This window comes from Oncorhynchus clarkii, unplaced genomic scaffold (genome assembly GCF_045791955.1).
Source record: "Oncorhynchus clarkii lewisi isolate Uvic-CL-2024 unplaced genomic scaffold, UVic_Ocla_1.0 unplaced_contig_4357_pilon_pilon, whole genome shotgun sequence".
NCBI lineage: Eukaryota > Metazoa > Chordata > Actinopteri > Salmoniformes > Salmonidae > Oncorhynchus > Oncorhynchus clarkii.
In genome coordinates, this window is record NW_027257924.1 from 28,383 (window position 1) to 48,559 (window position 20,177).

A 20,177-nucleotide genomic window follows, 5' to 3' on the forward strand; every position below is an offset into this window, starting at 1 on the left:
ATGCCTTATTGGAATGGATTTATTGATAATATCTGTTGGAATTTTTTGGGGATGTTGCCACACACATACCTACTTGTTAACAAAATTAAGGAAGTTTCCTTTAAAATTATTCATAAATATTATCCTGCCAACCACTATATGAAGAAGTTTAAGGAAAACATCAACTCAAATTGCTCCTTTTGTAATGACCACCCAGAAACAGTGTTGCATCTTTTTGGCCATTGTATTCATGTAAGAAAACTGTGGCAAGACATCAGTAGGTTTATAATTGAACACATTTATGAAGATTTTACACTATTGTGGAGAGATGTACTGTTTGGATTCTTTACATACGATATAAATAAGCTGAAACATTTTTATGTAATTCATTTCATTATTCTTTTGGCCAAATTTCATATACACAAATGTAAATGTACAAACAGAAAACCACATTTTCGTACCCTACAAAAAGACATTGAACTGTATTTTAAGACAGTTAAATGCTCTACTAACAAAAAAGCTGTTAGAATTGTAAGTATATGCATGTCCCTTAAGGTCCTTGTGTAATTGTAATGTGATATTGTACCCCCTAGCTCGATTGTCTATTGTTTGTAATCTATGTATGCTTGTGTTCCCTCATGTGCTTTATGTATTGATTTGAAATTAATAAAAAAAAAAAATTAAAAAACAGGGCAGTTGTATAGTCGCTTTGGTTCAAAACTGAAGGTGTCCAACTAAAGCATGTCTCCAAAATGCCAAAGGACAACACAAAATGACATTTCTTTATGATTTTGTTGGGTGACAACACTAAATATCTGGCTACCCGGAGGATTGTCCGTCCATCCGAATAGAATCATTTCCGGTATAAAGGATTTTCTTTGTTTAAAAAAAACTCCATCATGTCGAGGGGCAAAGTGCCTATACAAATCACGTATTTGCTCAATAATAACCGTTGTGTTTGCATGGTTCTGTGTTAATTTACTAATAACCAGAATTTGTTTTATGAAGATGGGGAGGTTTATTTTGTCCGCAACAAAGGGGGAGGAATATTGTCGACGCACAGCGTCTCCGGCTGCATGCCCAGAGACTTGAGCGGGCAGACTACGCAACAAGAGTCTACTTTTGCCGTAATGGGGGAGAAACCGTTGAAGATGTAAGTTACAGTTATAATTCATAGTTATTTATTATCTTCCCCTAACTTTTGGTAGTAACGGTCAAAGTTATAACCTAATAAAACGACCTAGCAGTGAGAGTAAACCACAACAAGCCGTGTAGGTAACTAGATGGCTACGATTGTCAAGTTGTCCAGTTTCTTCATGAGAAAGTACACTTGCTGTTTGAATAAATAATGCACATAACTAGCTAGCTACAATTTCAATACTGTTTAATGTATTCCAGCCTCGCATGTGGTGATGTAGAAGGAAGCATTAATGCTGTGTTTAACCGCGTCCGGACCATCCAGAAGAAGAGCGGGCAGTTTGATGTAAGTCCTCACCACACAAACACACTCGCACATCCTATCAGTATGTCATCTCCTATTCTCTCTGCAGCTGCTGCTGTGTGTAGGAAACTTCTTCGGTTCGTCTCCAGGAGCTCAGGCTGAATGGCAGGAGTACAAATCTGGAGCAAAGAAAGGTAACCTATTGTGGGTCTGGAGTTAGGAACGGCATTGTGGGTCTGGAGTTAGGAACTGCATTGTGGGTCTGGAGTTAGGAACGGCATTGTGGGTCTGGAGTTAGGAACGGCATTGTGGGTCTGGAGTTAGGAACGGCATTGTGGGTCTGGAGTTAGGAACGGCATTGTGGGTCTGGAGTTAGGAACTGCATTGTGGGTCTGGAGTTAGGAACGGCATTGTGGGTCTGGAGTTAGGAACGGCATTGTGGGTCTGGAGTTAGGAACGGCATTGTGGGTCTGGAGTTAGGAACGGCATTGTGGGTCTGGAGTTAGGAACGGCATTGTGGGTCTGGAGTTAGGAACGGCATTGTGGGTCTGGAGTTAGGAACTGCATTGTGGGTCTGGAGTTAGGAACGGCATTGTGGGTCTGGAGTTAGGAACTGCATTGTGGGTCTGGAGTTAGGAACGGCATTGTGGGTCTGGAGTTAGGAACTGCATTGTGGGTCTGGAGTTAGGAACGACATTGTGGGTCTGGAGTTAGGAACGGCATTGTGGGTCTGGAGTTAGGAACGGCATTGTGGGTCTGGAGTTAGGAACGACATTGTGGGTCTGGAGTTAGGAACTGCATTGTGGGTCTGGAGTTAGGAACGGCATTGTTTTGACTTTGTTGTTGCAGCTCCCATCCACACCTACATCCTGGGAGCAGCCAGCCAGGAAACCCTCCGCTTCTTCCCCAGTGCTGATGGCTGTGAGCTGGCAGACAACATCACCTACCTGGGTAAGAGTAGACTCTGACCTCTAACCCTGACCCTGAGTAGACTGACAACCCCTACCTGGGTAAGAATAGACTCTGACCCCTAACCCTGAGTAGACTGACATCCCCTACCTGGGTAAGAGTAGACTCTGACCTCTGACCCTGAGTAGACTGACATCACCTACCTGGGTAAGAGTAGACTCTGACCTCTGACCCTGAGTAGACTGACATCACCTACCTGGGTAAGAGTAGACTCTGACCTCTGACCCTGAGTAGACTGACATCACCTACCTGGGTAAGAGTAGACTCTGACCTCTGACCCTGAGTAGACTGACATCACCTACCTGGGTAAGAGTAGACTCTGACCCTGAGTAGACTGACATCACCTACCTGGTTAAGAGTAGACTCTGACCCTGAGTAGACTGACATCACCTACCTGGGTAAGAGTAGACTCTGACCCCTAACCCTGAGTAGACTGACATCCCCTACCTGGGTAAGAGTAGACTCTGACCCCTAACCCTGAGTAGACTGACATCACCTACCTGGGTAAGAGTAGACTCTGACCTCTGACCCTGAGTAGACTGACATCACCTACCTGGGTAAGAGTAGACTCTGACCTCTGACCCTGAGTAGACTGACATCACCTACCTGGGTAAGAGTAGACTCTGACCCTGAGTAGACTGACATCACCTACCTGGGTAAGAGTAGACTCTGACCCTGAGTAGACTGACATCCCCTACCTGGGTAAGAGTAGACTCTGACCCCTAACCCTGAGTAGACTGACATCACCTACCTGGGTAAGAGTAGACTCTGACCCTGAGTAGACTGACATCACCTACCTGGGTAAGAGTAGACTCTGACCTCTAACCCTGAGTAGACTGACATCACCTACCTGGGTAAGAGTAGACTCTGACCCCTGACCCTGAGTAGACTGACATCACCTACCTGGGTAAGAGTAGACTCTGACCTCTGACCCTACCTGGGTAAGAGTAGACTCTGACCTCTAACCCTGAGTAGACTGACATCACCTACCTGGGTAAGAGTAGACCCTGACCTCTAACCCTGAGTAGACTGACATCACCTACCTGGGTAAGAGTAGACTCTGACCTCTAACCCTGAGTAGACTGACATCACCTACCTGGGTAAGAGTAGACTGACCTCTGACCCTGAGTAGACTGACATCACCTACCTGGGTAAGAGTAGACTCTGACCCCTAACCCTGAGTAGACTGACATCCCCTACCTGGGTAAGAGTAGACTCTGACCCCTAACCCTGAGTAGACTGACATCACCTACCTGGGTAAGAGTAGACTTTGACCTCTAACCCTGAGTAGACTGACATCACCTACCTGGGTAAGAGTAGACTCTGACCTCTGACCCTGAGTAGACTGACATCACCTACCTGGGTAAGAGTAGACTCTGACCTCTGACCCTGAGTAGACTGACATCACCTACCTGGGTAAGAGTAGACTCTGACCCCTGACCCTGAGTAGACTGACATCACCTACCTGGGTAAGAGTAGACTCTGACCTCTGACCCTACCTGGGTAAGAGTAGACTCTGACCTCTAACCCTGAGTAGACTGACATCACCTACCTGGGTAAGAGTAGACCCTGACCTCTAACCCTGAGTAGACTGACATCACCTACCTGGGTAAGAGTAGACTCTGACCTCTAACCCTGAGTAGACTGACATCACCTACCTGGGTAAGAGTAGACTGACCTCTGACCCTGAGTAGACTGACATCACCTACCTGGGTAAGAGTAGACTCTGACCCCTAACCCTGAGTAGACTGACATCCCCTACCTGGGTAAGAGTAGACTCTGACCCCTAACCCTGAGTAGACTGACATCACCTACCTGGGTAAGAGTAGACTTTGACCTCTAACCCTGAGTAGACTGACATCACCTACCTGGGTAAGAGTAGACTCTGACCTCTGACCCTGAGTAGACTGACATCACCTACCTGGGTAAGAGTAGACTCTGACCTCTGACCCTGAGTAGACTGACATCACCTACCTGGGTAAGAGTAGACTCTGACCCTGAGTAGACTGACATCACCTACCTGGGTAAGAGTAGACTCTGACCCTGAGTAGACTGACATCCCCTACCTGGGTAAGAGTAGACTCTGACCCCTAACCCTGAGTAGACTGACATCACCTACCTGGGTAAGAGTAGACTCTGACCTTGAGTAGACTGACATCCCCTACCTGGGTAAGAGTAGACTCTGACCCCTAACCCTGAGTAGACTGACATCACCTATCTGGGTAAGAGTAGACTCTGACCTCTAACCCTGAGTAGACTGACGTCACCTACCTGGGTAAGAGTAGACTTTGACCTCTAACCCTGAGTAGACTGACATCACCTACCTGGGTAAGAGTAGACTCTGACCTCTGACCCTGAGTAGACTGACATCACCTACCTGGGTAAGAGTAGACTCTGACCTCTGACCCTGAGTAGACTGACATCACCTACCTGGGTAAGAGTAGACTCTGACCCTGAGTAGACTGACATCACCTACCTGGGTAAGAGTAGACTCTGACCCCTGACCCTGAGTAGACTGACATCACCTACCTGGGTAAGAGTAGACTCTGACCTCTGACCCTACCTGGGTAAGAGTAGACTCTGACCCCTGACCCTGAATAGACTGACATCACCTACCTGGGAAGAGTATACTCTGACCTCTGACCCTACCTGGGTAAGAGTAGACTCTGACCCCTGAGTAGACTGACATCACCTACCTGGGTAAGAGTAGACTCTGACCTCTAACCCTACCTGGGTAAGAGTAGACTCTGACCTCTGACCCTACCTGGGTAATACTGCTCTGTATTTTCACTGCTGTTTCACAGGCTTGACCACAACATATATCTCTCTCAATTTCTCACTTACTCACACACACACACACACTCACACTCTCTCTCTCACTATGTGTGTCAGGTCGTCGTGGTGTTTTCACTGGGGCGTCAGGCCTGCAGATAGCATATGTGAGTGGTCGTGAGGGGCAGCAGGATCCGACTCCAGCTCACTGCTTCTCTCCTAAAGACCTCACTCAGCTGGTGGAGCCACTGATTAGCAACAACCAGTTCAGAGGAGTGGACATCCTGCTGACATCACAGTGGCCCCGCGGAGTCTGGCAGTACGCCAACAGCCCCGTAAGACACTCCAACTACCCTCATCAGCACCTGACTACCCTCATCAGCACCTGACTACCCTCATCAGCACCTGACTACCCGTCCTCCGTCTAACCTAACTACCCGTCCTCCGTCTAACCTAACTACCCGTCCTCCGTCTAACCTAACTACCCGTCCTCCGTCTAACCTAACTACCCGTCCTCCGTCTAACCTAGCTACCCGTCCTCCGTCTAACCTAGCTACCCGTCCTCCGTCTAACCTAGCTACCCGTCCTCCGTCTAACCTAACTACCCGTCCTCCGTCTAACCTAACTACCCGTCCTCCGTCTAACCTAACTACCCGTCCTCCGTCTAACCTAACTACCCGTCCTCCGTCTAACCTAACTACCCGTCCTCCGTCTAACCTAACTACCCGTCCTCCGTCTAACCTAACTACCCGTCCTCCGTCTAACCTAACTACCCGTCCTCCGTCTAACCTAACTACCCGTCCTCCGTCTAACCTAGCTACCCGTCCTCCGTCTAACCTAGCTACCCGTCCTCCGTCTAACCTAGCTACCCGTCCTCCGTCTAACCTAGCTACCCGTCCTCCGTCTAACCTCACTACCCGTCCTCCGTCTAACCTCACTACCCCCCCGTCTAACCTCACTACCCCCCCGTCTAACCTCACTACCCCCCCACCCTCCGTCTAACCTCACTACCCCCCTCCTCACTACCCCCCCCCCCCCTCCGTCTAACCTCACTACCCCCCCTCCGTCTAACCTCACTACCCCCCCTCCGTCTAATCTCACTACCCCCCCTCCGTCTAACCTCACTACCCCCCCTCCGTCTAACCTCACTACCCCCCTCCTCACTACCCCCCCCCCTCCGTCTAACCTCACTACCCCCCCTCCGTCTAATCTCACTACCCCCCCTCCGTCTAACCTCACTACCCCCCCTCCGTCTAACCTCACTACCCCCCCTCCGTCTAACCTCACTACCCCCCCCCCTCCGTCTAACCTCACTACCCTCCCTCCTCACTACCCCCCCCTCCGTCTAACCTCACTACCCCCCCTCCGTCTAACCTCACTATCCCCCCACCCTCCGTCTAACCTCACTACCCCCCTCCTCACTACCCCCCCCCCCCCCCTCCGTCTAACCTCACTACCCCCCCACCCCCTCCGTCTAACCTCACTACCCCCCTCCTCACTACCCCCCCCCCCCCCCCTCCGTCTAACCTCACTACCCCCCCTCCGTCTAATCTCACTACCCCCCCCTCCGTCTAATCTCACTACCCCCCCTCCGTCTAACCTCACTACCCCCCCTCCGTCTAACCTCACTACCCCCCTCCTCACTACCCCCCCCCCCTCCGTCTAACTTCACTACCCCCCCTCCGTCTAATCTCACTACCCCCCCTCCGTCTAACCTCACTACCCCCCCTCCGTCTAACCTCACTACCCCCCCTCCGTCTAACCTCACTACCCCCCCTCCGTCTAACCTCACTACCCCCCCTCCGTCTAACCTCACTACCCCCCCTCCTCTAACCTCACTACCCCCCCTCCGTCTAACCTCACTACCCCCCCCTCCGTCTACCCTCACTACCCCCCCTTCATCTAACCTCACTACCCCCCCCCCCCCTCCGTCTAACCTCACTACCCCTCTAACTAGCCCCACTACCCTCTAACTAGCCCCACTACCCTCTAACAACCCTTTAACTAGCCCCACTACCCTCTAACTAGACCCGCTACCCTCTAACAACCCTTTAACTAGCCCCGCTACCCTCTAACAACCCTCTAACTAGCCCACTACCCTCTAACAACCCCCGCTACCCTCTAACAACCCTCTAACTAGTCCCGCTACCCTCTAACAACCCTCTAACTAGTCCCGCTACCCTCTAACTAGCCCTGCTACCCTCTAACAACCCTTTAACTAGCCCCGCTACCCTCTAACAACCCTTTAACTAGCCCTGCTACCCTCTAACTAGCCCACTACCATCTAACAACTCTCTAACTAGCCCCGCTACCCTCTAACTAGCCCTGCTACCCTCTAACAACCCTTTAACTAGCCCCGCTACCCTCTAACTAGCCCTGCTACCCTCTAACAACCTTTTAACTAGCCCCGCTACCCTCTAACAACCCTTTAATTAGCCCCGCTACCCTATAACAACCCTTTAACTAGCCCCGCTTCCCTCTAACTAGCCCATTACCATCCAACAACCCTCTAACTAGCCCCGCTACCCTCTAACTAGCCCCGCTACCCTCTAACTAGCCCCGCTACCCTCTAACAACCCCCGCTACCCTCTAACAACCCTCTAACAACCCCCGCTACCCTCTAACAACCCTCTAACTAGCCCCGCTACCCTTTAACAACCCTTTAACTAGCCCCGCTACCCTTTAACAACCCTCTAACTAGCCCCGCTACCCTCTAACAAGCCCCGCTACCCTCTAACAACCCCCGCTACCCTCTAACAACCTTCCAACAACCCCCGCTACCCTCTAACAACCCTTTAACTAGCCCCGCTACCCTCTAACTAGCCCCGCTACCCTCTAACTAGCCCCGCTACCCTCTAACTTGCCCCGCTACCCTCTAACTAGCCCCGCTACCCTCTAACTAGCCCCGCTACCCTCTAACTAGCCCCACTACCCTCTAACAACCCTTTAACTAGCCCCGCTACCCTCTAACTAGCCCCGCTACCCTCTAACTAGCCCTGCTACCCTCTAACTAGCCCCGCTACCCTCTAACTAGCCCCGCTACCCTCTAACTAGCCCCACTAACTAGCCCCGCTACCCTCTAACAACCCTCTAACTAGCCCCGCTACCCTCTAACTAGCCCCGCTACACAATAGCTAGCAGCCTCAGATGCTGTGTGTTTGACCCAGCTAAACAGTGTTGTTTATTTTAAACTAAACTTTTCTTTGTTTCAGGAAGTCAACACTAAGTTCTGTGGAACGACCTCCATCTCCCACCTGGCTTACAAGCTGAAGCCTCGCTACCACTTTGCTGCGGTAGAAGGAGTTCACTATGAGAGACTACCTTACAGGTACACACTATCACACACACAACACAACCTTACAGGGTAATTCACACTGTATATAAACTACCATACTACCACTTTGCTGCGGTAGAGGGCGTTAACGTGTGTGTGTGTGTGTGTGTTTTTGTGTAGGAATCATGTTGTTCTTCAGGAGAATACTCAGCACGTCAGCAGATTTATCGCCCTGGCAACCGTCAACAACCCAGAGAAGAGAAAGGTGAGGTCTCACTGTATTGGAGGATGTTATTGACCACTCCCCTCTCTGTAGTGGAGGATATTATTGACCACTCCCCTCTCTGTAGTGGAGGATGTTATTGACCACTCCCCTCTCTGTAGTGGAGGATGTTATTGACCACTCCCCTCTCTGTAGTGGAGGATGTTGTTGACCACTCCCCTCTCTGTAGTGGAGGATGTTATTGACCACTCCCCTCTCTGTAGTGGAGGATGTTATTGACCACTCCCCTCTCTGTAGGGGAGGATGTTGTTGACCACTCCCCTCTCTGTATGGGAGGATGTTGTTGGCCACTCCCCTCTCTGTAGGGGAGGATGTTGTTGACCACTCCCCTGTCTGTAGGGGAGGATGTTATTGACCACTCCCCTCTCTGTAGTGGAGGATGCTGTTGACCACTCCCCTCTCTGTAGGGGAGGATGTTGTTGACCACTCCCCTCTCTGTAGTGGAGGATGTTGTTGACCACTCCCCTCTCTGTAGTGGAGGATGTTGTTGACCACTCCCCTCTCTGTAGTGGAGGATGCTATTGACCACTCCCCTCTCTGTAGTGGAGGATGTTGTTGACCACTCCCCTCTCTGTAGTGGAGGATGTTATTGACCACTCCCCTCTCTGTAGTGGAGGATGTTATTGACCACTCCCCTCTCTGTAGTGGAGGATGCTATTGACCACTCCCCTCTCTGTAGTGGAGGATGTTATTGACCACTCCCCTCTCTGTAGTGGAGGATGTTGTTGACCACTCCCCTCTCTGTAGTGGAGGATGCTGTTGACCACTCCCCTCTCTGTAGTGGAGGATGTTGTTGACCACTCCCCTCTCTGTAGTGGAGGATGTTGTTGACCACTCCCCTCTCTGTAGTGGAGGATGCTGTTGACCACTCCCCTCTCTGTAGTGGAGGATGTTATTGACCACTCCCCTCTCTGTAGGGGAGGATGTTATTGACCACTCCCCTCTCTGTAGTGGAGGATGTTATTGACCACTCCCCTCTCTGTAGTGGAGGATGTTGTTGACCACTCCCCTCTCTGTAGTGGAGGATGCTGTTGACCACTCCCCTCTCTGTAGGGGAGGATGTTGTTGGCCACTCCCCTCTCTGTAGGGGAGGATGTTGTTGACCACTCCCCTGTCTGTAGGGGAGGATGTTATTGACCACTCCCCTCTCTGTAGTGGAGGATGCTGTTGACCACTCCCCTCTCTGTAGTGGAGGATGTTATTGACCACTCCCCTCTCTGTAGTGGAGGATGTTATTGACCACTCCCCTCTCTGTAGTAGAGGATGCTGTTGACCACTCCCCTCTCTGTAGTGGAGGATGCTGTTGACCACTCCCCTCTCTGTAGTGGAGGATGCTGTTGACCACTCCCCTCTCTGTAGTGGAGGATGTTATTGACCACTCCCCTCTCTGTAGTGGAGGATGTTGTTGACCACTCCCCTCTCTGTAGTGGAGGATGTTATTGACCACTCCCCTCTCTGTAGTGGAGGATGTTATTGACCACTCCCCTCTCTGTAGTGGAGGATGTTATTGACCACTCCCCTCTCTGTAGTGGAGGATGCTGTTGACCACTCCCCTCTCTGTAGTGGAGGATGCTGTTGACCACTCCCCTCTCTGTAGTGGAGGATGTTATTGACCACTCCCCTCTCTGTAGTGGAGGATGTTATTGACCACTCCCCTCTCTGTAGTGTAGGATGCTGTTGACCACTCCCCTCTCTGTAGTGGAGGATGCTGTTGACCACTCCCCTCTCTGTAGTGGAGGATGCTATTGACCACTCCCCTCTCTGTAGTGGAGGATGCTGTTGACCACTCCCCTCTCTGTAGTGGAGGATGCTGTTGACCACTCCCCTCTCTGTAGTGGAGGATGCTGTTGACCACTCCCCTCTCTGTAGTGGAGGATGCTGTTGACCACTCCCCTCTCTGTAGTGGAGGATGCTGTTGACCACTCCCCTCTCTGTAGTGGAGGATGCTGTTGACCACTCCCCTCTCTGTAGTGGAGGATGCTGTTGACCACTCCCCTCTCTGTAGTGGAGGATGTTATTGACCACTCCCCTCTCTGTAGTGGAGGATGTTGTTGACCACTCCCCTCTCTGTAGTGGAGGATGTTGTTGACCACTCCCCTCTCTGTTGTGGAGGATGTTGTTGACCACTCCCCTCTCTGTAGTGGAGGATGTTGTTGACCACTCCCCTCTCTGTAGTGGAGGATGTTGTTGACCACTCCCCTCTCTGTAGTGGAGGATGCTGTTGACCACTCCCCTCTCTGTAGTGGAGGATGCTGTTGACCACTCCCCTCTCTGTAGTGGAGGATGCTGTTGACCACTCCCCTCTCTGTAGTGGAGGATGCTGTTGACCACTCCCCTCTCTGTAGTGGAGGATGCTGTTGACCACTCCCCTCTCTGTAGTGGAGGATGCTGTTGACCACTCCCCTCTCTGTAGTGGAGGATGTTATTGACCACTCCCCTCTCTGTAGTGGAGGATGTTGTTGACCACTCCCCTCTCTGTAGTGGAGGATGTTGTTGACCACTCCCCTCTCTGTAGTGGAGGATGTTGTTGACCACTCCCCTCTCTGTAGTGGAGGATGTTGTTGACCACTCCCCTCTCTGTAGTGGAGGATGTTGTTGACCACTCCCCTCTCTGTAGTGGAGGATGTTGTTGACCACTCCCCTCTCTGTAGTGGAGGATGTTGTTGACCACTCCCCTCTCTGTAGTGGAGGATGTTGTTGACCACTCCCCTCTCTGTAGTGGAGGATGCTGTTGACCACTCCCCTCTCTGTAGTGGAGGATGCTGTTGACCACTCCCCTCTCTGTAGTGGAGGATGCTGTTGACCACTCCCCTCTCTGTAGTGGAGGATGTTGTTGACCACTCCCCTCTCTGTAGTGGAGGATGCTGTTGACCACTCCCCTCTCTGTAGTGGAGGATGCTGTTGACCACTCCCCTCTCTGTAGTGGAGGATGTTGTTGACCACTCCCCTCTCTGTAGTGGAGGATGTTGTTGACCACTCCCCTCTCTGTAGTGGAGGATGTTATTGACCACTCCCCTCTCTGTAGTGGAGGATGCTGTTGACCACTCCCCTCTCTGTAGGGGAGGATGCTGTTGACCACTCCCCTCTCTGTAGTGGAGGATGTTGTTGACCACTCCCCTCTCTGTAGTGGAGGATGTTGTTGACCACTCCCCTCTCTGTAGTGGAGGATGTTATTGACCACTCCCCTCTCTGTAGTGGAGGATGCTGTTGACCACTCCCCTCTCTGTAGGGGAGGATGCTGTTGACCACTCCCCTCTCTGTAGTGGAGGATGTTGTTGACCACTCCCCTCTCTGTAGTGGAGGATGTTGTTGACCACTGGCAGCTTCATTAAATGGTACCCCCAAACACCAGAGTTCCTCTGTCCAGTGTCTGTGTTCATTTGCCCATCTTAATCTTTTTTTTTTTTTGGCCAGAAGGCAGCATCCCGGTGTCGCCTCTTCACTGTTGAGGCTGATGTTTTGCGGGTACTATTTAATGAAGCTGCCAGTTGAGGACTTGTGAGGCGTCTGTTTCCCAAACTAGACACTCTAATATTCTTGCTCTGTTGTGCACCGGGGCCTCCCACTCCTCTTTCTATTCTGTTTAGAGCCAGTTTGCGCTGTTCTGTGAAGGGAGTAGAACACAGCATTGTACGAGATCTTCAGTTTCTTGGCAATTTCGCGCATGGAATAGCCTTAATTTCTCAGAACAAGAATAGACCGATGAGTTTCAGTAGAAAGTGCTTTGTTTCTGGCCATTTTGAGCCTGTAATCGAACCCACAAATGCTGTTTCTCCAGATACTCAACTAGTCTAAAGAAGGCCAGTTTTACTGCTTCTTTAATCAGTACAACAGTTTTCAGCTGTGATAACATAATTGCAAAATGGTTTTCTAATGATCAATTAGCCTTTTAAAATGATAAACGTGGATTAGCTAACACAACGTGCCATTGGAACACAGGAGGGATGGTTCCTGATAATGGGCCTCTGTACACCTATGTAGATATTCCATAAAAAAATCAGCAGTTTCCAGCTACAATAGTCATTTACAACATTAACAATGTCTACACTGTATTTCTGATCAATTTGATGTTATTTTAATGGACAAAAATGTTGCTTTTCTTTAAAAAACAAGGACATATTGTATGTAGAACCTCTATGTATCTGTGTATCTCTCTCTAGTACCAGGATGGGTTCAACATAGTGAGGAGCAGAGAGGCATCTGAGCTGGCTTAGGGGTTAATATTGTGTATCTCTCTCTAGTACCAGGATGGGTTCAACATAGTGAGGAGCAGAGAGGCATCTGAGCTGGCTTAGGGGTTAATATTGTGTATCTCTCTCTAGTACCAGGATGGGTTCAACATAGTGAGGAGCAGGGAGGCATCTGAGCTGGCTTAGGGGTTAATATTGTGTCTCTCTCTCTAGTACCAGGATGGGTTCAACATAGTGAGGAGCAGGGAGGCATCTGAGCTGGCTTAGGGGTTAATATTGTCTCTCTCTCTAGTACCAGGATGGGTTCAACATAGTGAGGAGCAGGGAGGCATCTGAGCTGGCTTAGGGGTTAATATTGTCTCTCTCTCTAGTACCAGGATGGGTTCAACATAGTGAGGAGCAGGGAGGCATCTGAGCTGGCTTAGGGGTTAATATTGTCTCTCTCTCTAGTACCAGGATGGGTTCAACATAGTGAGGAGCAGGGAGGCATCTGAGCTGGCTTAGGGGTTAATATTGTCTCTCTCTCTAGTACCAGGATGGGTTCAACATAGTGAGGAGCAGGGAGGCATCTGAGCTGGCTTAGGGGTTAATATTGTCTCTCTCTCTAGTACCAGGATGGGTTCAACATAGTGAGGAGCAGGGAGGCATCTGAGCTGGCTTAGGGGTTAATATTGTCTCTCTCTCTCTCTCTCCAGTACCAGGATGGGTTCAACATAGTGAGGAGCAGGGAGGCATCTGAGCTGGCTTAGGGGTTAATATTGTCTCTCTCTAGTACCAGGATGGGTTCAACATAGTGAGGAGCAGGGAGGCATCTGAGCTGGCTTAGGGGTTAATATTGTCTCTCTCTCTCTCTCCAGTACCAGGATGGGTTCAACATAGTGAGGAGCAGGGAGGCATCTGAGCTGGCTTAGGGGTTAATATTGTCTCTCTCTCTCTCTCCAGTACCTGTATGCCTTCAACATTATCCCGATGAAAAGCATGGAGGCATCAGAACTGGTCAAGCAGCCTCAGGATGTCACTGAGAGCCCTTACAGCAGGATGGTTAGAGAGAACACTCTCTCTGACCCTACTGTCCAGGTACTCACACACACTCTTAGGATCTGAAAACCTCTCAGGGTTTGGATCTTCATGCTAAACAAAGGCCAACAACTAAGACACTGTATCGAGACGAGTATATGTCCACACCCCTTCAAATGAGTGTATTCGTCTATTTCGGCTGTTGCTGACGTGTATTAAATGGAACACACAGCCATGCGATCTCCATAGACTGATATCGGCAGTAGAATGGCCTTACTGAAGAGCTCAGTGACTTTCAACGTGGCACTGTCATAGGATGCCACCTTTCCAACAAGTCAGTTTGTCAAATTTCTGCGCTGCTAGAGCTGCCACCTTCAACTGTAAGTGCTGTTATTGTGAAGTCTAGGAGCAGTAATGGCTCAGCCGTGAAGTGGTGGTCCACACTAGCTCACAGAACGGGACTGCCGAGTGCTGAAACATGTAGCGTGTAAAAACCCTCTGTTCTCGGCTGCAGCACTCACTACCGAGTTCCTAACTGCCTCTGGAAGTAACGTCAGCACAAGAACTGTTCGCCGGGAGCTTCATGAAATGGGTTTCCATGTTTGCTAATTTATAATGAAATAAACAGAAATATCACATTTACATAAGTATTCAGACCATTTACTCAGTACTTTGTTGAAGCCCCTTTGTCAGAGATTACAGCCTTGAGTCTTCTTGGGTCTGACGCTACAAGCTTGGCACACCTGTATTTGGAGAGTTTCTCCCATTCTTCTCTGCAGATCCTCTCCAGCTCGGTCAGGTTGAATGGGGAGCATCGCTGCACAGCTATTTTCAGGTCTCTCCAGAGATGTTTGATTGGGTTAAATTCTCGGGCTCTGCCTGGGCCACTCGACATCCAGAGACTTGTCCCGAAGCCACTCCTGGGTTGTCTTGGCTGTGTGCTTAGGTTCGTTGGTCTGTTAGAAGGTGAACCTTCGCCCCAGTCTGATGTCCTGAGCGCTCTGGAGCAAGTTTTCATCAAGGATCTCTCTGTACTTTACTCTGTTCATCTTTTCCTCAATCCTGACTAGTCTCCCAGTCCCTGCTGCTGAAAAACACCCCCACAGCACAATGCTGCCACCCCCATGTTTCACCGTAGGGATGGTGGTTTCCTCCAGACGTGATGCTTGGTGTTCAGGCCAAATAGTTGAATCTTGGTTTTGTCAAACCACAGGTCTGAGAGTCTTTCGGTGCCTTTTTGGCTAACTCCAAGCAGGCATGTGCCTTTTTATTGAGGAGTGGCTTCCGTCTGTCCACTCTACCATAAAGGCCTGGTTGGTGAAGTGCTACAGAGATGGTTGTCCTTCTGGAAGGTTCTCCCATCTCCAGAGGTACTCTGGAGCTCTGCCAGAGTAACCATCGGGTTCTTGGTCACCTCCCTGACCAAGGCTCTTCTCCCCCTATTGCTCAGTTTGGCCGGGCGGCCAGCTCTAGGAAGAGTCTTGGTGGTTCCAAACTTCTTCCATTTAAGAATGATGGAGGCCACTGTGTTCTTGGGGATCTTCAATACTGCAGACATTTTTTTGATACCCTTCCCCAAATCTGTGTCTCGACACAATCCTGTCTAGGAGCTCTACGGACAATTCCTTTGACCTCATGGCTTGGTTTTTGCTCTGACATGCACTGTCAACTGTGGGACCTTTTTATAGACAGTTGTGAGCCTTTCCAAATGATGTCCAATCAATTGAATTTAAGTTGTAGAAACATCTCAAGGATGATCAATGGAAACAGGATGCACCTGAGCTCAATTTGGAGTCTCATATCAAAGGGTCTGAATACTTATGTAAATAAGGTATTTCTGTTTTTTTGTTTTAATACATTTGCAAAAATGTCTGAACCTGATTTCGCTATGTCATTATGGGGTATTGTGTGTAGATTGCGGAGGTTTGTTTTTATTTTGGAATGAGGCTGTAACATAAGAATTTTGAAAAGGTCAAGGGTTCAGAATACTTTCCGAAGGCACTGTACATTATAGATGATTCGGTGCCTCCAACTTTGTGGCAACAGTTTGGGCAAGGTCCTTTCCTGTTTCAGCATGACCATGCCCCCGAGCACAAAGCGAGGTCCATACAGAAATGTTTTTTTAGAGATCGGTGTGGAAGAACTTGACTGTCCTGGTCAGAGCCCTGACCTCAACCCCATCAAACACCTTTGGGATGAATTGGAATGGCGACTGTGAGCCAGGTCTAATCGCCCAACATCAGTGCCCGACCTCACAAATGCTCTTGTGGCTGAATGGAAGCAAGTCCCCACAGCAATGTTCCAACATCTAGTGGAAAGCCTTCCCAGAAGAGTGGAGGCTGTTATAGCAGCAATGTTCCAACATCTAGTGGAAAGCCTTCCCAGAAGAGTGGAGGCTGTTATAGCAGCAATGTTCCAACATCTAGTGGAAAGCCTTCCCAGAAGAGTGGAGGCTGTTATAGCAGCAAAGGGGGGGACCTACTCCATATTAATGCCCATGATTTCGCAATGAGATTTTGGACGAGCAGGTGTCCACATACTTTTGGTCATGGTAGAGTAGAAGGCCAACAACTATAAAAGGTTTACGGACATGGGAAGACCAACACGTTCTACCTTGAGGTCGGCAGCACATCTCATTCCCCTCCAGAGGAGAGGGCAACTCTAAATCGTCTTCCTGTTTCGTCCTTCCGGTGCCAAAGCATCAAGCCAGACCGTGGGGCTGAATAGACATTTAAAACAAGACTTAAGGACACTCATGATCTAAAGGCCAAATTCCAATAAGGAATAATTATCAGAAAATAGCCTTGAAAACACACACCGCTTTGACAATGCAGACGGTAAATATACACTGGACAAAACATTAAGAACACCTTCCTCATATTGAGTTGCTCCTCCCCTTTAGCCCTCAGAACAGCCTCAATTCGTCGGGTGTGGACTACAAGGTGTTGAAAGCGTTCCACAGAGATGCTGGCCCATGTCGACTCCAATGCTTCCCACTGTTGTGTCACGTCGGATGTGCTTTAGGTGGTGGATGATGGTTGATACACACAGGAAACGGTTGAGCGTGAAAACCCCAGCAACGTTGCAGTTCCTGACCCAAACCGGTGTTCCTGGCACCTACTACCATAACCCGTTCAGACACTTCAACATGTTGTCTTGTCTATTCACCCTCTGAATGGCACACAGACACAATCCATGTCTCCATTGTCTCAAGGCTTAAAAATCCTTCTTCAACCCGTCTCCTCCCCTTCATCTACACTGATTGAAGTGGATTTAACAGGTGACATCAATAAGGGATCATAGCTTTCACCTGGATTCACCTGGTCAGTCTGTCATGGAAAATGTTCTTAAATGTTTTGTATACTGTGTGTATCTCTCTCAGGAGCCGGCATCTCAGTTCTTCTTTGACCTGGGGAAGAAGCAGCGTGGAGGGGGGCGTGGCCAGGGGGGGCGGGGTAGGAAGAGGCCCTCAGACGGAGACGGGCAGAATCAAGGACAGCCGTGGGATTCAGACCGGCAGAGTCAGAGACTGCCCTTTGAGCTAGACAGGCCTAAACAACCCCGCAGGCCCCGTGAGTCTCCCTCCCTCGCTCTCACAGACACACACACACACCCTCCCACACCCTTATACACACACCCTCACCGTCTCCCACCCTCACCGTCTCCCACCCTCACCGTCTCCCACCCTCACCGTCTCCCACCCTCTCATGTATGTCTCTCTCTCTCTCTCTGTGTGTCTGGTTCAGCTCAGCCCAGCGGTCCCTGTTGGTTCTGTCTGGCCAGCCCTCAGGTAGAGAAACACCTGGTCATCAGCATTGGTACACATGTGAGTTTCCACACACACAGTCTGAGTATTACAACGGATAGTAGAAAGTGGTTGTTCTGTTTTAAAGGGCTCTGAAGCCCCCAGTTAACCATTTTGTGTTGATGTATTTTTCCTCAGTGCTACCTGGCCCTTGCTAAGGGCAGTCTAACCCCTCAGCATGTGTTGGTACTGCCCATTGGTCACTACCAGTCAGTAGTGGAACTGAGCTCTGAGGTGGTTAAAGAACTGGACCGATACAAGATGGCTGTCAGGACCTTCTATAAGAGCAAAGGACAGCGCTGTGTTCTGTTTGAGAGGAACTACCACAGCCAACACCTACAGATCCAGGTAGACTAGACTACACTCACCCCTCAGGGCCAGCCTGCCCAGATACAGGTAGACTAGACTACACTCACCCCTCAGGGCCAGCCTGCCCAGATACAGGTAGACTAGACTACACTCACCCCTCAGGGCCAGCCTGCCCAGATACAGGTAGACTAGACTACACTCACCCCTCAGGGCCAGCCTGCCCAGATACAGGTAGACTAGACTACACTCACCCCTCAGGGCCAGCCTGCCCAGATACAGGTAGACTAGACTACACTCACCCCTCAGGGCCAGCCTGCCCAGATACAGGTAGACTAGACTACACTCACCCCTCAGGGCCAGCCTGCCCAGATACAGGTAGACTAGACTACACTCACCCCTCAGGGCCAGCCTGCCCAGATACAGGTAGACTAGACTACACTCACCCCTCAGGGCCAGCCTGCCCAGATACAGGTAGACTAGACTACACTCACCCCTCAGGGCCAGCCTGCCCAGATACAGGTAGACTAGACTACACTCACCCCTCAGGGCCAGCCTGCCCATCAGTTGTCATGATAATCACTCATTTCAACTTGATATATTCATCTCTTTCTGATGAGCTGATCATAGAGAATGAGACAATCATTCTGCATTTCCTGCTGAGTAAACTTAATTGAAAGTGGGCTCAAGTTAACACTGAAGACAGATGGGCAGCTAATAGGCTATTCAGAGCTTAATTAGTCCAGATGACTGGACTGAAGCCTTTGCACCCCCTGTAACAGTCTGTCCCTCCCCAGGGAGGTAGAACAGACCCTGTAACAGTCTGTCCCTCCACAGGGAGGTAGAACAGACCCTGTAACAGTCTGTCCCTCCCCAGGGAGGTAGAACAGAACCTGTAACAGTCTGTCCCTCCCCAGGGAGGTAGAACAGCCCCTGTAACAGTCTGTCCCTCCCCAGGGAGGTACTGAACACCCCCTGTAACAGTCTGTCCCTCCCCAGGGAGGTAGACCCTGTAACACAGACCCTGTAACAGTCTGTCCCTCCCCAGGGTAACAGTCTGTCCCTCCCCAGGGAGGTAGAACACCCCCTGTAACAGTCTGTCCCTCCCCAGGGAGGTAGAACAGCCCCTGTAACAGTCTGTCCAGTCTGTCCCTCCCCAGGGAGGTAGAACACCCCCTGTAACAGTCTGTCCCTCCCCAGGGAGGTGGAACACTCCCTGTAACAGTCTGTCCCTCCCCAGGGAGGTAGAACACCCCCTGTAACAGTCTGTCCCTCCCCAGGGAGGTAGAACAGCCCCTGTAACAGTCTGTCCCTCCCCAGGGAGGTAGAACACCCCCTGTAACAGTCTGTCCCTCCCCAGGGAGGTGGAACACTCCCTGTAATAGTCTGTCCCTCCCCAGGGAGGTGGAACACTCCCTGTAACAGTCTGTCCCTCCCCAGGGAGGTGGAACACTCCCTGTAACAGTCTGTCCCTCCCCAGGGAGGTGGAACACTCCCTGTAACAGTCTGTCCCTCCCCAGGGAGGTGGAACACTCCCTGTAACAGTCTGTCCCTCCCCAGGGAGGTGGAACACTCCCTGTAACAGTCTGTCCCTCCCCAGGTAGGTAGAACAGCCCCTGTAACAGTCTGTCCCTCCCCAGGGAGGTGGAACACTCCCTGTAACAGTCTGTCCCTCCCCAGGGAGGTAGAACAGACCCTGTAACAGTCTGTCCCTCCCCAGGGAGGTAGAACAGCCCCTGTAACAGTCTGTCCATCCCCAGGGAGGTAGAACAGCCCCTGTAACAGTCTGTCCCTCCCCAGGGAGGTAGAACACCCCCTGTAACAGTCTGTCCCTCCCCAGGGAGGTAGAACAGCCCCTGTAACAGTCTGTCCCTCCCCAGGTAGGTAGAACAGCCCCTGTAACAGTCTGTCCCTCCCCAGGGAGGTAGAACAGCCCCTGTAACAGTCTGTCCCTCCCCAGGTAGGTAGAACAGCCCCTGTAACAGTCTGTCCCTCCCCAGGGAGGTAGAACAGCCCCTGTAACAGTCTGTCCCTCCCCAGGGAGGTAGAACAGCCCCTGTAACAGTCTGTCCCTCCCCAGGGAGTTATAACAGCCCCTGTAACAGTCTGTCCCTCCCCAGGGAGGTAGAACAGCCCCTGTA

At 50.6% G+C, this 20,177-nt stretch overlaps 1 protein-coding gene across 1 annotated transcript in view; it reads left to right on the forward strand.

Annotated features, from left to right (window-relative positions):
• Positions 1–947: 947 nt before the first annotated feature.
• LOC139393659 (CWF19-like protein 1) overlaps positions 948–20,177 on the forward strand; it is a 42,788-nt gene continuing 23,558 nt past the window's right edge. Inside the window, exons 1-11 of the mRNA XM_071142000.1 lie at positions 948–1,132; positions 1,378–1,462; positions 1,530–1,614; positions 2,270–2,371; positions 5,282–5,496; positions 8,374–8,489; positions 8,616–8,700; positions 13,851–13,985; positions 17,308–17,497; positions 17,672–17,751; positions 17,869–18,078. Of these exons, the coding sequence (XP_070998101.1) occupies positions 1,056–1,132; positions 1,378–1,462; positions 1,530–1,614; positions 2,270–2,371; positions 5,282–5,496; positions 8,374–8,489; positions 8,616–8,700; positions 13,851–13,985; positions 17,308–17,497; positions 17,672–17,751; positions 17,869–18,078 (1,380 nt within the window). The 5' untranslated portion in view covers positions 948–1,055. The remainder of the gene's footprint in view (positions 1,133–1,377; positions 1,463–1,529; positions 1,615–2,269; positions 2,372–5,281; positions 5,497–8,373; positions 8,490–8,615; positions 8,701–13,850; positions 13,986–17,307; positions 17,498–17,671; positions 17,752–17,868; positions 18,079–20,177) is intronic.